The following is an 18,454-nucleotide window of genomic DNA, read 5'->3' as shown; positions in this document are numbered from 1 at the left end:
TTTATTTGATTTTAATAAATGAAAATTGTAAAGTTAAGTGTTTGAGATTCTAGCATGTACGTCAAAAATTAGTATTTACTTGTTACAAATATTGCGTGTTATAATAATTATCTTGCATCTCAAAACTGATTAATACATACATGTACTAAATAAATTGGATTATCAAATTAAAAATTAGCTCTTCAATAATATAAGTTAATAATTTATTTCTTCTTTCATTATAAAGAGATATTTTGCTTGCTTCAGTAAGTCATTCTTAACCTTAAAAGTATAATGGGATAACAGTTCAATCAATTGAATTAAAAGAGTTATCTGTCCCTTTTTGAGAGATTTTTTTATCATTCCTGGTTGATTGTATAGGTAGATTTAACTTTAGATAAAGATATAAACCAGCATATTACAAAAAAACTCCAAAGAGATTTGTTAAAGGGGCATTTAATTTTCAAATCAAATCAATATATTAGAAAAATAATTTTATACATGTATCAAATTACAAATAAAATGACATTCCAAATTGAATAACTACTAGTTGTAATCAATGAATACGTATTGATAAAATATTTATTTATTTTAATTGTATTTCGTATGATTTTTACTACAAATTTACAATGTTGAAGCAACATATGGTCTGAAAACTCTTTGGTAAAATGACTCCAGTTTTGGAACAAGACAGTTATTACAATACTCCTCATTAAGGCTGATTTTTTGTACAAACAAATCACATAAGGTATAAACAACAAAGTAACATAGGGATCTTTTGGTGACAAAAAGCTGCCCTTGAATTTGATCATAATAATTACTGCTCTCTTTCAAAACAATATTGCCATTACTATCCATCTGTAAAAAATTGAAACTTGGACCAGGCTTAACATCTTCATTTCTTCCATTGTAGGGGCATTTAATTTCGACAATTGCTTTACCATCCTCTAAAATGGCATCAGGTGAAGCACCAAGGAAAGATTTATCAATACTGACATAAAAACCACATCTTTTAGCATTCACATTAAATTTTAAATTAAAAGCCTTCAATGCTTTAGCTTCATAGTTTTTTCCATGACTAAGTGCTTTGCTCTGAATATTTGAGCCATAAAAAAGTGAATGACAAAATTTGTTAGTGTTCCGTCTTGAAGTGACTTTACAAATCTCGCCGAAGGTGGATGCTGTGAGTCTCCATCTTCTTTCTTCTAACCACTTGGGACTGCAACTTTGTAGGCGGGAAGATCTCTCAATCAAATCTATATCTGATTGTGTAACCTATATGAAAACATAATATCATTCTGATTGATTGATTCTAATATCATGATCCTGTAAATTAAAAGAAGAAAAACTTTGAATAATTTAATTTAGTCCACTCCTTTTTGAAAATAATTGTTTATCCATGATTCCATATCTTTATCAAATTAAGGTAGCACTACAGTCTAACAATGATTTTTTGAAGATATTTTTTTTATCACATAATTTTGAATTAAGTATTATTCTGCACAGTTTGTAAAAATCCCAAAGTCATTATCATATCACAACAGGGAGTAAATTGATAATGAACTTATGTAAATGAAAGCACATGGTAATTAATCTAAATATATAGGCATTTGGGAGGGGCTAATATGTCAATCATCAGTTGATACCAGTGTCCAGCTGTTAATCCCTGACCACAAGATAAATATTGTGGTCTTATCTCATTGTATTGCAACAAAGGTAATTTATGTAACATGTTTATAAACAGAGAAAAAGAAAAAGATATGAAAAGGAAAAAATCTAAAAGGAAGAAATCTACAAAAAATGAAAAAAAAATATGGAAAAGAGTGTGAAAGTATCTTTGAAAGCCTCTGACTACCTGTATAAATTTCTTCTATTTGGTCTTCTACATTTAAATACAGTTTTTAGGCATTTTAACCGATTTTAAGTTTATGTGAAATTTTTCAATTCCATAAAACTCAAAAATCATGTGGGAGTGTCTTTTTTTAAAGAAGTGGATGGTCTTGGATCTTTTTATGAACATGTCTTTTGATGCACAATTTTAATGTTCTAGCTAATTTCAGTAATAGTATATTTCTTTTTAAAATACAAATGAAAATTATTCTTTATAGTGAGAATAATGATGTTAAATATTGATTACATGCAGCTGGTCAATCCTGTTATTCTCTTATCTTAGACTGTCTGGACAGAGGCGGAGCTTTGTCTATATTTAATTACTACATCACAGATATTGGTCAAATCTGTGACGTCAAACTCCCGCCAAATGCCAAGTTAGTGTTGCACAGTGCCACACATAATGCAAAATTTACAGCATTAGAGCATCAAAGAGACAAAGTGTGTGGTTCTATTGATAAAGTAATGGTGTCAGAACACTCCTGGGGTGTTCCCAGTGGAATTTTTTTTATTTATGTTGCATTTATAGGGGTTCTAAGGGGGAAATTCCATTTTAGGGTCATTTCTCAGAACAATTTTTCATGAGATTTGTGAGGTAAAACTAAAAATATAAACTTTATGGGTACCCCCTTTGGTTTGACTTTGATATATGTGATTAAAGGTAGTATTTTCTACAATACCGTGTCCCAGATTTTGGAAAATTTGTTTCTAAATGAATTTATAGGTCTCCAAAGATGAAAGGTGAAATGAGGTTTGGCACCCAGCAGTTAAATCAATATATCTTCTTACTGGAGGCATATATCAAAAATCTGAGACACGGTTTTGCAGCTTGTATATGGTTGATTAAAGGGATGAAAACAAATTTTTACTACCATTTGACCTGAATGTGCCATTTCCATCCAAGTTGGAAGACCACTTTTTTGGCAATTAATGAGCTATATTTTGAGATTTATCATACCAAAAATAAATTTATCTTTGGATTCAGAAAGAGAAATATTTCAGCTTTAAAATGAGTTAAACATTTTAAAAATCCATTGAGTGGTTTTGGAGTAATTAATCTTTAAAGACTGTTGGTTGGAGTCAGAAAATTCTGACTGTAGTGCTACCTTAAGACTTTAATCATTACCAAAGTAAAAATATCTAAAGCATTTTGAAGAACATTATTAAATAGGAAAGCTCAATGACAATATTAAAAACCCTCTCTTATTTTGTCGTGTTAAGCATTAGGTAAATTTATACAACAGATTAATGATTGATGAACTTCATGCATCCTTATGTCATTTTTCCTGGGTAACTTGCATTTACATTTTTAGTATATTTCTAGGACAAAGGGGGATAACTCAATTTTTTACCAAACTGTGATCCAAATTTATTGAACCAGTTTTTAATACATTTTGTACCTTATTTGCTCTATCAACCCAATGCTCAGTAAAAGGCATGGGACAATAATCATGATCTTTGGCTGCTGCCTGAAAATAAATATAAAACATGAAGTGATTTATGATATTAATGGAAGAAATGAATATTTATGAATTTATTTAATGTTGTTATGACTCATGAGGGTCAGTGTTTATGATATACATAGATTAATGAATTTACCAATATAGATATAGATATATATATATAATATATAATATGTTATTTTTATTGTATTGTTTATTCTGTTAAACTGTTTATGTTGATATATTTATACAATTATAATAAACAGTCACACTTACCTGAATATCAGCTTTTTCATACAAGTATCTAATTGATAAGTCCATTGATGATACACTGCAGAAGTTTGTTACAGTGTTTTTGATGTGGTCATTGTAACCTGGGCAGTTTCTGTATTTAATTGGTCTAGGATCAGCAAGATAAACTGGTGCCAGCTTTCTCTTAGTTGGCAACTTTTCTGCTTTCACTGGAGACCCTTAAAAGAACAGAAGTAAACTGCAAAGATGCATTTTACTATGCAACAAAAAATCTGGAAGTTACTTTTTATCTAGTTAATTGGTAGCATTTGTCATACAGTTTTTTTGTCTCGCCTGGGAGATTATTTGGCCCCGCCCCCTCTGTCAAGGGCTATAGACTTTGAAACTTTTCATAGTTAACATGTATTAGTTTGTGATTAGGTCAATTTATGGGGAGGAACCACTAGTGGTAGGTCAATGATATTTGGTATGCAGTTGTATAAGCATTAGCATATTCATTTTTCATGGAGATTATTTGGCTCCGCCCCCTTAGTCATGGTCTATAGACTTTGAAAATTTTGCTAAGTTAACATGTTTTAGTTTGTGATTAGGTCAGTTCAAGGGGAACCATTAGTGGTAGGCCAATGTTAATTGGTGTTCAGTTGTATAAGCATTAGCACATCTCATTTCCATGGAGAATATTTGGCCCCGCCCCCTCAGTCATGGTCTATTTACTTTGAAACTTTTGCTTAGTTTACATGTATTAGTTTGTGATTAGATCAGTTTAAGATGAACTGCTAATGTTAAGTCAATGATATTTGGTACGCAAATTTATTGGCATTTGCAAGTATCTTTTCCATGGAGATTATATAGCCCAACCCCTGATCATGGTTCATTGACTTTGAAACTTTAACATAGTTTACAAGTTAATGTTTGTGTTTAGGTTTGTTTAAGAACGACTTATAATAAGTCAATGGTATTTGGTATGCAGTTGTATTAGCATTGGCACATCTCATTCCATGGAGATTGTTTAGCCATGTACCTTCAGTCATGGTTCATCGACTTTGAATATTTGTATAACTTACATGTTAAAGTATTGCTATTTTAATTTCAACATTTGCATTATCAAAATTACAAAAAGGCGAGACATATCTCTGTGATAACAGTTTATTTTACCCAAACTATGAATACAGATTCATGTTGTGGTCCAGTTTGTAGTAACTGATGCTGATGTGTCAATGCATCTTGGTAAATACATTGTTGTCAGATGGTTGTCGTTTGTTGGTGTGGTTCATAGGTGTTACTTTTTTTATATAGATTATTAGACTGTTGGTTTTCCAGTTTGAAGAGTTTTACAATAGCCATTTTTGTGGCCATTTATAGCTTGCTGTTCCATGTGAGTCAAGACTCCATGTTGAAGACTTGTCTTTTGACCTATAATTATTAACTTTTATACATTGTGACCTGGATGGAGAATTGTCTCATTGACCATGTTGACACTCATACCACATCTTCTTATTTATACTGCAGATCTTAATTGGTACTGAAGTAAGCTAGACCAAGGGAAATTATGTCAATCTAACCTACATTTCACAATTGAGTATCTGTGATGAAGTTCTGCTCAATACTTTATTCTACAGCATAAACTAAAGATGATATTTTTATAACACATGGTACAATGCTAGATCTGGTTCAGAGATTGTTAAGGTGTATTACCAATGTGGAAAAAGTTATAAAGTATGTAATTGAAATTTATAAAAGGGTAAGTTTTGGCAAATTTCTGGTGATTAATGAGATTTTTGCTTAAACTGTTTCGTCCCTGCCAAGGGTACTCGTCAGGTGGCTTTAGGCTACCACTACAGTTTTGCACTATGAAAATCACAAAAATTACATACCACTATATGATGATTTTGGCTTGGTAAACATCATTAAAGTGTCAGTACACGACCTTCCTGTATTTACATTGCCAGTTGCTATGAACTCACTAATCATTATTAGCACTGCTGCCACATGCTTGCAGGATCCATGTGGTCCCCTTCCAGCCGGACATTCACAATGTGAGTTCAGTGGATCACCGGAGCTCTTTTCAAGTTTCAACCTGTAGTTGTAAGTTACCTGAATACAAAATAAATTGTAAATTTGAAGGTAATAGAAACAGAAGCAATGAAATTTCATGTGTGATCTTTTGAAGTGAAGCTGACATTTAAAAAATAATGAATAACTAAGATGTAAAAATAAATGTATCTTTCAAAACTAATAATAAGTGAAGATTCATGATTACTAAATATTTCTCCACTAAGATAAAGATTAAGAGCAGAAAGTGTAATGATACCTTTTTCTTCATAGCTGCTCCTACCACACCACTAAGAAATATCCCATTATCATTTTTTAAAATAGAACACGCTAAAACTCTATGGCTTTCAAACATCAGTTGACCCTTTGTCATAGATTGCAGATCACCACTATACACATTGTCCTCTAAAAAATAAAAATTATATTAATCAATTATAGGTATGTGTTTCTAGTCCCTAGTTTTCTATGTGAAGTTTTGTTATTGATGTTTATCCTTTTCTTTTTTTTTAATTTATTTTTGTCCGTGGTATTTTTTTTTTACTTAAATGTATAACTTAAGAGTGTCCCTTTTGTGTCTTCCTTCTCTTTTAAATATTTAAATGTGAAGGTATAACAGTTATAATAATTAAGAAGCAAGAAGATTTTATAGGTACAAAAAAACACAGTTATTATAAATCAAGCATGAAGATCATAAATAAACAGGGTTAACAACATGTACTTACCTGCCATCCTATACAAGAAATAAGCCTCTATTTGCTCTCTTGATAATTTCGGCATGATGAGCTTGTGCTCCTTCTTCAACTGTTTAAACCCTGAAACAGGCCATTCTACCTCCAATGGCTCTGGAGCATGGATAACAGGATTTTTGAAATTCTGATTTTTATCATATGCTCTTAGTCTACAAAAGAAAATAAAAAATGTGTTTTTTGCAAATGAATTAAAAAAAATAGAATGAAGTGTTCTCAAGTATACAATTACAAAATAATATTTGAGTATTCTAAAATTACATTTATTGAATTAAAATGTACAAGGCATTGGATAGTAATGTCTCATGGCATTAGCAATCATATCACATCTCCTTATTTTTGTTTAAAATGAATGTTTAAAAAGTATATAATGATGTGAAGTATTCGAGGAAATAAAAACAGTAAGTATAAATAAAGAATATGTTTGAGAAACATATTTTGGAAGAAATACATACATGTACATGTAGCTGGTGCTTATTCTCTACCAAATATATACAGGGAGCATAAATACTCACTGTAATTTTTATGACTGAGGGGACTGGATATTTGTTTGCAATTCTTTCCATGGCCAAAAATATGTATCGCCTATCACCTACCCAATTTTGCTATATATATATCCTATAAAAATCTTTTTTTTTGCAGTACAATATTATGTTGAAGCTTATCTCCTTCACTGGCTTCAGAGCATTAACCAACACATATAGATCTATCACTTATCTTCTTTTTTTCTAGTGTATTTGTATTGTTCAGTCATTGGCTACTATTGATATGTACAAATATAATATTTTTTAGGTTTTATTAGATGGAAAAATATATAGCAACAAAAACATAATCAGTAAATAAAAACGTTTCTCAACAATAACATAATCAAATACACAAACGAACCTGTGAAAATACTTTTTCTTTTGGTACCAAGTTGAATAATATTTGACAAGAAATTGCTTTAAAATATATCTTTGAAAAAACGTGATGTGGCATCATGTATGCATGTACATCATACTACATGTAATGGAAACCGACAGACTTTAGCAGGGTATAAGGATCAATAAGCTTCATTAAAAATACACATTATATTTAAAAACCTTTCAATAAGGTCTGCCTTTCTTCCTGTTCCAACTGCACCACGACTTGCCAGCTCATTCTTTAACTTTTTAAGAGGCCAGTACAAGTACTGGTCGTTGACGTCCATTCGTTTATCTAAGCGGTAAGCGTTTCCGTGAAATCAAGCGTCCAACTAACCACCTATAGAACCGCAGCGCCGCCTCTCGTGAAAAGTCGTGAATGATTCCTATTATAGGTCACCGTGTGGTTTTCAACAATACGAAAAATTCATTTCGTATACCTAGTGAGTTATAAACTGCCCCGACATGAAAAATGTGAAACAAAAACGAGAAAACTAACGATCGTCTTGGTATCCTACCGTAGTCTATAATCGGTCATAACGTTGGTTCGTTCGGATTTTGTTATTGTACTTATCATACGGGAAAACTTCGCATTGACGTCACTACCCTTATACCAGCGTATAAAATTAGTGCAGAATACATTTTTTCTACACTTCTAAATAAAATGATATTTCTAAAGATATGTTTTCATTATTATTCTTAAGTATTGTACAAAAATGCAGATTTTCTAATGGCCATTTTAAACCTGACTTCCGAAAGCCTAAAAACATTTTAGAACTTAAGAAAACCCCTCTTCCGGCCTCCATTGCTTTGTTTACATTCCATTGAGCGTCATCAATCTTAATGGCAGACCAAACAGGCCAAGCAAATCGTATTTTTAAGAATTTCAAAATGGCAAGCAACTTACGTCTTACGCGATTTTCCCGCGAAAAAAAACCATCCAAATTGAAAGAAAAACTTTGGGAAACAAACGATAATCATGCCATATTTTTGTTCAGGAATATAGAGTAGGTTAATAAAAAACAATATACATATATTTTCATAAAAAAAAAATTTGGTTCATTATAAAGAGATCGATATTCTGACCATAAGTAAATATTCATATAAAATTCCATTGATGTCAAATTTCATGGCTAATAATGAGGTTTCCGATTGAATAAACCCCCAATTTATTGCAAACTATTTCAAAGCAATATCATACAAACAAATAATATAATTGCCTTGTACTAAAAAATCACCTAATTGACAGTAGAGCAATTTGATTGGATATAACGATTCAATGTGTCACGTGGTTTTGAAGTCATTAATATGAGGCAGGCGTTACCTGTGAAAGGGGACGAAGAATTATTTTTTTTAATTCAAACATATTTTATCTTCAAAATCTGTTAAAAAAGAAACGGAAATACCGTAACGTTTCCGATTTTGGTTCTGTTGTTAGGGATTTTAGTTGTGACGTTATTTTACTTATGACGTCATATTCGATGTAAACAAAGAAACGCTATCATCAGGTAACGTTTTTTCATATCAAAGAATAATTAGAAATGAAATTGTTATTGTGTTCCTTCCTATATTTGACTGGACTGATAAATATATATTTCACTCAAAGTCTCATGACACACGAGACCGGAAGAAGGAAGTAGATTTCTGCGCAAATGCGGGAATTAAAAAAAGTTACAAAAAAAAAGTTAATGATTTTGAGTTCATTAGTACAATGAAAATTTCGGGAAATTTTCCCCGATTTTTTTTTTTTTTTTTAATTTTTTTTATTGATTTTTCTACTGCAATAGGGGACTTCGTCCCCTTAATAAGGGGACGAAGTCCCCTATTACGGTAGAAAAATCAATAAAAAAAAAAAAAAAAAAAAAAAAAAATTTCATTGTACTAATGAACTCAAAATCGTTAACTTTTTTATTTTCAGACTTTTTTATTTTCCCGCATTTGCGCAGAAATCTACTTCCTTTTTCCGGTCTCGTTTGCATGAGTCTTTGAGTAAAATATATATTTATCAGTCTAGTAAAATATAGGAAGGAACGCAATACCAATTCCATTTTTAATAATTCCTTGAATGACTTGATATGAAAAAACGTTACCTGATAGCGTTTCTTTGTTTACATTGAATATGACGTCATAATATAAATAACGTCACAACTAAAATTCCGAACAACAGAACCGAAATCGGAAACGTAAGGGTATTTCCGTTCTTTTTGAACAGATTTTGAAGTTAAAACATATGTTTGAATTAAAAAAAAATAATTCATACAGACTTCGTCCCCTTTCACAGGTAACGCCTGCCTCATATTAATTTGAATGTAAACAAACCGGGTCAGCTGCCCCAGTATGGAACAACATGTACATTCAATGACTAAGAAACAATTATGAGTAACCATGCTTGACAATACACAGTAATAAAAAAAAAAAACTAAGTCTACAGAAAAATAAAATAAACAATACACCTTATCGCTATTTGTCCGCCATTACTGGACATCACACAAGTTCCCGTAAAATTTTGACGTCATAATAGAAAATATCTGACGCCACAATGGAAAAGTGATTGTTGTATGACGTCAAAAGTTCGAGCGGGACTGATTCTCGGGTCAAGCGGGATTAGCGATAAGGTGTATGGCCTTAAGTGCACGACTTACCACCATTGCGGGATACCTATTTTGACGCGGACCAGAAATGACGCACCGATTTAGTTAACGGTTTTATATTTCTAAACAAAAGCCGTGACGTCATCAACATTTGCTGTTCATAACATGATGTTGAAGGTCATCCGACTACAACAAAGATGCCTAATACAGTTGGAAAGCAGGTCACGGTTTGACCCCAAGTCTATCAGCAACAATAGAGTCACGTGACCTTGAAAATTCAGTAAAACTACGGTTGAGACAAATCTCACTTTTACTCACTAAAATGCCACTGTCATAGTAAAAACTTATTGATCAAAATAATCTTGAATATACAAAGTTTTAACTCGTCAAAACTTACACATCAACTCAAAGTCCTTTATTCTTTATTTTATCTTCAAACTTGAAGTTTGTGTGAAAATTGTCAATGCTCCTGATCGAAAAATCTAAATATTTTCGAGGAAACTAAAAATGATGGGCTGAATTTAAATTTAATAAAGCATTTCATTAAGACAAACACTCGATATGAATATCTAGGCAATACAGTTTTGGATACGCAAACGTCAAGTTATGTTCAACACGAAGCGGTATTTTTTTTTGCCGATTTGTGCAAGTGGTTATCTCCCCTTGATATCACCAGTCAAAAATAAAAACCCACCAAAATGAATAAATTTAATTTAAATGAGTTTATTTTACAAAAATCAAGAAGAAAATAAAAGAAAGTCGATTAACAGCTATGTTAATATAATATTAAGAAGAGATACTTCTCTACTTTTCACAGTCAGAAAGCTGACCCAGGTTTGACCCCATTTCTTAAAGCAACAATGGAAGTCATGTGACTACCATATTTGGGCATTTTTTGGGTCATTTTTTCCTCAACTGAAACGACTCTGTTTCCTCCAAAAAGTCATATCAAATGAAATCAAAGCATGCTGTACGTTACAAATGCCAATTGTGTATACTTTTTAGAAGTTCTCACATAAAAATTGTTTTGAATAAACGTACTGAATTAGAATACAAAGCCTTCAAACCAAAGGTCGTCACTCGTCGCGTCAAGTTTTTTCAACACATCAGTTGAAATTTCTTTCTTAACTTCTGGGGAACCTATGCTGAATTTAAAATATGTGATGAGGCTTTTTATAGACTGGCCCGTGTCAAATTTGTGCCACTTAATACGCTGTAATACGCAAATGTGCCACTTCGATGTGTCGATATTTCTGACGAAGCGGTGCCGATAGTAAACGAGTTACGTCCCTTTGTTGACACTTTTCATGAACAAACTTATTGGTACTATCATATATATTATTATTAAATTATGCACCATATACTGTTAAATACAAGTGATTATTATTAAAATAATTTTACTAAATATATGTTGATACTAAAGACATATATAAAACAATTAGGTAAACACATTTTATCACTTTTACAACAATTTCAGAACTGAAATAGGGCTTTGATGTTACTCTGTGCCATAATATATTATTCCAAGGATAACTTTCCTATTCATATTTTGGTAAATAATTTTACTGCTGTAACCAATATATATCAACCAGGAACATATATATTGACTGTTCCCAGTATCAACACAGAAATAAATTTCTACTACATAAAGACAAGGGGTAGCCAAAATATGCATGAATACTGGATCTAGACGGTTAAAATGATCACAAACAGGAATTCTGTTTCAGTATTGATACCTGATCCTACCTTTTTCATTTACATTACAAAGAAATTATAATCAAAGTATTCTATTCATTATTAATGTTTGAAATAAAAGGAAATTGGTTTGCAATCCTTGTATGATTAAACGAAATATAACAATACATTTTGTCTCATTGATTCCATGCAAGTTCTAATGAATGGACTCAAATTATAAAAAAAAAGCCTAAACAATGGATAATTATTTAAAATGGTTTATAGCCTAATCATGAACTTGCGAATAAATAAGCTCGGTCTCATATTCTTCTTCTTTTATTTAAAAAAAATAAATAACTTTGCTTATTAAAAGTATTTCAGAGGGACAGAGCACTTTCTGAGTGCTAAGTCAACAATTATGTTTTAGATCACAAGTCATAAGTAAGTCACACTTCATGTAAGTATAAAAATGCGTTGAATAAGAGTGATTAAAATGCGTCTGAAAGAGATTTTTTTAAGTTCAAAGGGCAATACTTTTGCATTTACTTTTGCAGGATTCCTTTATCACAAAAAAAAAATGATACTAACAATGAACTGAATTTTTTTTAGTCAACTAAGGTTGTGCACATACAGTATAAAATTTCCTTACCTTATTGTTTTAGTTAACGTCAAACATTTCACTTAAAGAGAATAATTAATCCAGTCAAATTCACAGCTGAACTCGCCATTGCTTTTTCAAACAAACACACTAAATGTGTGTGCATTATGTTCAGATGCATGTTGACATCGATGTGTATGACCAAAAAACTACAATGTCAAAAAATGTCTTTCTTTTGGAATTTAGTTCGGATGGGGTTTCCTAAGGGGTGACAGAACGTTAGACTTGATTATATTTTTAACTTTGAGATATTATTAATTTGTTATATGGTATAATCTTTGTTTATCTGTGAAAAAAAAAGAAGAAAAAATAACAGACAATTTCGCATAATCTATTAACGTAATTGTTAAAAGACGGCCAAAAAAGAAGAAAAATAACAGACAATTTCGCATAATCTATTAACGTAATTGTTAAAAGACGGCCAATTTAAGTATTATTTTCTTTAATAATAAGACACGTGCTTAAAAGATAGAAAGAAATCTATTTCTGATCCCAATGGCAAGTAAGAAACAGAAAATAGAAAATTTTCCAAATTGCCGCCAAATTATTTTTTCCGCGAAATTAACGCAATTTCAGAATGGCGGGCTTTAATATCAGTCCCATTGTTGTCTTATGAAAGTAGCAACAACGGTCGTTTCTAAGGGCTTGCTTTCCGACTGTTCAGAGAAGGATTACAGACAAAAAATTGGTAAAAATTAGATCTAGAAACCTAGCTGAATTGATATAAATTAATTAGCCCTGGCTGATGAAATTTACTTTCAGTTTGTAATTTGTAAAATGGGATATGGGATCACTCCTAATGTAACTACTTTTAACAATGTTTAATTCAATAAAACATACTGTATACAAATAATCTTTCTGAAAAATATAGTACTGACCATTTATATTTTATATTTTAATAAAGTGGGACCAAGAGTCACAATTTAGTTTCTTCAAAGTAAAAAAGCCTTTTAACTCAAGCCTATGTTTTTTAGTTGAACAGTACAGTACTGCCTAGAAAATATCATACAGAAAAAGGATAAGTTTACCAAAAAAATGACAAAAATGCTGTAAAAAAATAATGCTTAAAATTATAAGTGAAAGTGACATAATTTTGAATTTTAAAATCATTATTATGTAAAATTCAACTATTAAATTAGCTAGCACAGTAGCCCTTGTCCAATTTCTCACAGTTCTGCCAACTTTTAATAATGCAAATGCGTGAGATTTGGCCAAAATCGTAAAGATCAAAGAGAAAAAACAATAGATCAAAGATTTTGCCATTTGAATAAATTCAATTTTGTAAGCACACATCTCTATGAATTAATTTCTTGTTTGACTTGAAAAGCTAGTGTTTGTTCTTATTAATGTAGCTTACTTAGTAAAGAGATAATTGATAAGCAAGATTTTTAACTAGTCTTATAAAATATAAATATACTATTAACTGACCTTCATTTCCTTTTTTCATATGTTTTTTTCCTCCAGAAATTGTCTTTGCAATGCATTTTCTATTGCTATTTTTGTGCTTTTGTTTATCCATAGGCCATCATTAATTTGTCATATTTGCTTCCAGTATAGTTTCAAACGCCATAAAGAAGAACTTTGTTTGTTGTTTCACTTGTCAAATGTGTAAATTTTCACTATGCACATGACCCTGACACATATTTTGTAAACGTTATATATGACGTTTGTTGAAAAAGAAAACAATGTCACCGTCAATTTGTGTAGGGGATCAAAAAGGGGGTTATTATAATTACTTTAAAATGGAGATATCGTATGGAATTGTGAAAAACAGCAATTTTTAATCACAATTTCATTCATATCTATAATAAAATCAGTATATTAGAGTACTTTGGAAACAGGTACAATGAAAAGAAGTTGAACTTTACTGTTTTGAAGTAGAAACGAAGCCAAAACCAGGTAGATCTACAAATTGACATGACTGGTGGTCACCAAAATTGATGTATAATAGTAAAAAATGATGGCTTCATAATTGTGTAGAAATTTGAAATGGGTTACCCGGTTTCATTTAAGATTTTTAACGTTCTATTCCGTATTTGGATACGCAAATGTCAAGTTATATAAATTCGATGTTTTTGACGAACAAAAAAGATGGCTGATCATTTTTAGAACGGACAGGATAAAGTAATAGCAAATAAAAGTTATTTTAGACAATGTTTCAATGTCGTATTGAAACTATATTGTTCACAAAATCTACAAACTTTAAAAATCAATTATAATAAAAGCATGACAAGTTGAAAAAAATAGTTTAAGGGCATACGATACAGTTACAGGGGAGGTAATGACGTTGCTAACGTAAAATGTTATTTTCGCGACGTCAAACTGTGACATATCGGGAAAAGATGCATTTTTCGACTGATTTTTATCATTCAAACTGATTTAACTTTTAAACAAGTTCATGGACTCCTCTTTTTTAAAATGACATTCGGTTTGATTACGTATGAAGATTATTTGTACCAATTTTCATGAAAAAGTCAATAATGCAATTTTTTTAAATTTGATAAATATACAGCAAAAAAATACGTTTTTTTATACATTCATGAACATTTGATAAATTTTAGTTATTTCCAAACAAAAAAAATCATAAATTTATAAGATACTTATATAAAAGAGAAATTATAAATAATTTAACAAAAAACAGCTCGTGTTTATCTTTTAAAACAAAAAAGTTATGCATTTCTGTCGGAAGGAAAAATACGTCCACAAATCCGAATTTTGAGGAAATATCTGAAATTTCGACCTCATTTTACTCAAAAAGTAGCACATGAAGATATATTTTTTATTACATATTTGATTTAAGCAGGTAAAAAATAGCCTATTTGCAAATTTTCATCAAAATTTCATTATGGGATCAAAACTGTATCGTATGCCCTTAAACGTCGATTTTTTAGCCGATTTATTTCGCGGACTTTTTGACGTCACCGACGACTGTAGCGCCACCTAATTAATTCCCCCTGCTATTGTTGCTGATAGAGCTTGACAACAACGGACGTTTCCAAGGACTTGCTTTCCAACTGATAGGCGAGTGACTTTAACGACCAAACAGCCTATTCAGTTCTACCAGTGATTTTTCCTTAAAATTTTGTGTGGAGATATTTCATGATTTGAGGAACAAAATTTGATAAAAAAAATTGGGGGTCACCGACTTAGTTTTGTCACTATAGCAACCTCAGTTTCGTGTTTTCCCGAATATTAACATGATATTTGCTTGTTATTTAAACTCTCAAAAAATCCCATTATATCAAACCTACAAGCATAATTCTTGTTTCATGTTAAACAGTAGATTTGTGTCTATCAAATACAGGTTCAAGAGTTTAAGACTCTTATTGTTTTGATCTTAAAAAATATGATTTATTTCATTCCCGCCAAAAGTAAAACGGAAGAATGAAAAACGTTTCAAGTATTAAAAAATATCTACCAGTGATTTTTTCATAAAAATTTCAAGAAGGAAAGTGCCATGTGTACTCTTCAAAATAAAGCAAAAAAATGAATATGTCACCGACCTTTCAAAAAAGTTATGATTAATTTTCATGTTTTTTTCTCGTTCGTTTTGAAGAAAAGAGTTGTCTTTCTTCAGAACATTGAATCTGACGTCATAGTACAAGTTTTCCTTGCTGGCGCACTGTTTGAAAAAAATTGCAAATTGGACGTTTGAAACCCACATTTAAATTTTCAAGAATCAAGAATAACAACTAGATTCACCTACTTTATTATCCGGTAATACAAGAGATCACATGTATGTATCAGTATCAGATCTCATGATGTTGTTGCCGCACAAAATTAACCTTAAGAAACACCATCCGTCGGAATGAAAAATTTATCGAAATAACCTTTTACGACGCTTTAGAAAGGAAAGTCTGTTTTTGTCCTCTCCTTCTCATTAGCAAATCATTGAAAATAAAAAGAGAAATGAAAGATGACACTGGCAAACTTACAGACTCATTGACTATATTAGACTAGATGTGTGGGTTTTTTTGTGGCGTCAATTTCAGAACTTCGCCCTAGCGCACTCTTTAGTTACTGTTGACAGACGGACAGACATTAGCATGGACGGACTTCTTTATACCATTATGTGTCCCGACTAAGACGAGCGTATACAAATTATTCCATCTAGGACCCCCCACCTAGTTTGTGGATTCATTATTTCTGAATATTTAAAATATAAGAAAGTTATATGTATAATATATGAATTAAAGTTTTTGATTCTAAAACGTTTTACATCCATTTAACCTATCATAAAATACGATCCCCGTTAGGCCACACTAATTTGATTTTTAGTTCTTTGGACAAAAGCTCCAAAAATTAAGGGGCGAGCGAGCGAAATTTTTTTGATTGTATTTATTTCTTGAAAATCAGTTTTGTTGAGGCGGGCGCTCTACAAGTGGAGCGAGCGGTATAATATTTTTTTTTAAATTGTGCGATTTAGAATTTTATGTACATGTAAAACTGGTTACTTCAAGGAAAAAGGAAGACAATCATGCTCTTTTGCATGTTATTTGATGTATTTGTGCCTGTAGTACATTCTGTACCATACCCAACTTTCTGGTTCGCTTTGGTTTAGTATAATTTTGATTATTTTCGTCAAATAAGCTTTGACTGCGTGAATTTTCATTAAAAATTAAATTCATACATGCGTATATATTAAGGAAGCATAGCAGATGCAGTTTAGCAAGAGGAATTATGTTAGTGAGGTAAATTTAAATGAAATGTGTTGAATACAATTAAAATATGTGTATGTATTCCAAAAAATACCCTAGAAAAATATTAATTATCTTTTGATATAGTTGTTTTTATTACATGGTAATGATTGTTTATTGGCTGCTTGACATCCAGTTGGAACTATTTATCCATAAAAGGATCAACATAATGAGTAAGGTGAATAGTTCAACAACATCCTCAGTAAGATACTTATATTGCTATGCATGTAGATTTCAATTTATTAAAACATTCCCTTAAAATACCGTTAACCACATTCACATGCATTATTCTGACTTAGCAAAATACTTTTTCCTTTTGCCCCTGAAACCTGCAATATATTTCAAACTGTAAGTGGTTGCACCAATAACACATCCCTAATTATTATTAGCATGTCAATCTCAATACCACCACTTTGGTCTCGAACGTTGGAACTCTTAAAATTTCCCTTACAAAAGAGTTCTGATTGCATGTCAATAGACTAACAAGGGGATATGAGGTTTCTATCAAAAAAAGATTCATCTGTCATTTTTCAAAAACTCGTGTGAATTTAATATTAATTTCATCCAAGACAGATAGCTCTTTCTATGCCTATTGTAGTCCGAGATTACTCTGACGTCCAACGGCTGTTTTGGTTTTGCAGGACAAGCTGGGGCCGTGGGACAACAGCGCCCCATCTTGACTGGCAAAACAGCCGTTGGACGTCAGAGTAATCTCGGACTATGTCTGTAGAAACAATAATCGGGTATGACAATGGTTCTAACTTCTAACAAGTACTGATGTGATCGTGGTCACCTAACGAAAGATTTTTTATTTTTGTCTCCTAGAACAGGTCTTCATAGGTAAAACGAAACGCGTTTAAAATAACTGTGTGTTTAATAACTACTTGTCCTCGGCAATGATCTGACACAACTTCATGTTGGCATCCCGATTTTTGACCTTTTATTTACAAATCGATTTATCACACGTGCGTTTGAATCGATCGGACAATATATGCACAAGAAAAACGTCTAAAAGAAAAAAGAAAAATGTCAAGGATAAACTAAATTTAGAGCGGCATGCGGCCCAAAAATTGGAGGAAGCGGTAATTATTTTTTTTTATTGAAAAGTCAATTTCTCCAAAACAGGTGCGGGAAAATCCAAAGAACTATTAATCAAATTGGTGTGGCCTTATTACTACCTCACGTGTTTTGAATAAACGAGATAGTAAATATAAAATACAAATAAGTTTTTAATTCAAAAATTGATTTAGAATCTAAGAAATAATTTTCCGTTGAAAACTATAAAGTATTTCTCAAAACAGGATAAAATATTATGAATCTAAATAGCTCATTTTGGAAATTAAAACAAAGACAATGTAGTATGTATAGATTGCCGGCATTGAAAATCGAAATTTGTTTTCAATCTTTCCGGTCATTGTAGCTTTTTGAAAGTGAGAAATTTTATGTTGGATCTTATTCTTGAAGCAATTGTTTTTGTCATAAGTTAAATTTACAACAAGTTTAGTTTTAAAAACCGTAAATTTTTATTTTAATTCACATTCACTTAGTATATTAATTTCTTATATTTTTTG

General features: G+C 31.2%; 1 protein-coding gene across 1 annotated transcript; it reads right to left on the bottom strand.

The window, feature by feature from the left end:
• Nucleotides 1-423: 423 nt before the first annotated feature.
• LOC127723772 (uncharacterized) lies at nucleotides 424-7,543 on the bottom strand. The gene is made up of 7 exons (XM_052230521.1): nucleotides 7,444-7,543; nucleotides 6,338-6,513; nucleotides 5,875-6,020; nucleotides 5,438-5,657; nucleotides 3,588-3,781; nucleotides 3,270-3,338; nucleotides 424-1,254 (listed from the first exon to the last, which is right to left on the bottom strand). Exons 2-7 carry the CDS (start codon nucleotides 6,390-6,392, stop codon nucleotides 604-606), a joined length of 1,335 nt encoding a protein of 444 aa, XP_052086481.1. The 5' UTR covers nucleotides 6,393-6,513; nucleotides 7,444-7,543; the 3' UTR covers nucleotides 424-603.
• Nucleotides 7,544-18,454: the final 10,911 nt, after the last annotated feature.

This window comes from Mytilus californianus, unplaced genomic scaffold (assembly GCF_021869535.1).
Source record: "Mytilus californianus isolate M0D057914Y unplaced genomic scaffold, xbMytCali1.0.p SCAF_13, whole genome shotgun sequence".
Taxonomy (NCBI): Eukaryota; Metazoa; Mollusca; class Bivalvia; order Mytilida; family Mytilidae; genus Mytilus; species Mytilus californianus.
The sequence above is the reverse complement of the archived record's forward strand: the minus strand, read 5'-3'. Positions and strand labels throughout refer to the sequence as shown.

Excerpts from the sequence above, each read along its gene's own strand:
- LOC127723772 (XM_052230521.1), bottom strand. The coding sequence starts at position 6,392 with ATGCCGAAATTATCAAGAGAGCAAATAGAGGCTTATTTCTTGTATAGG. Across the intron at positions 6,021-6,337 it reads TTTCTTGTATAGGATGGCAG|AGGACAATGTGTATAGTGGT; the intron begins GTAAGTACATGT and ends TTTATTTTTTAG. Across the intron at positions 1,255-3,269 it reads GGGTTGATAGAGCAAATAAG|GTTACACAATCAGATATAGA; the intron begins GTACAAAATGTA and ends GTTTTCATATAG.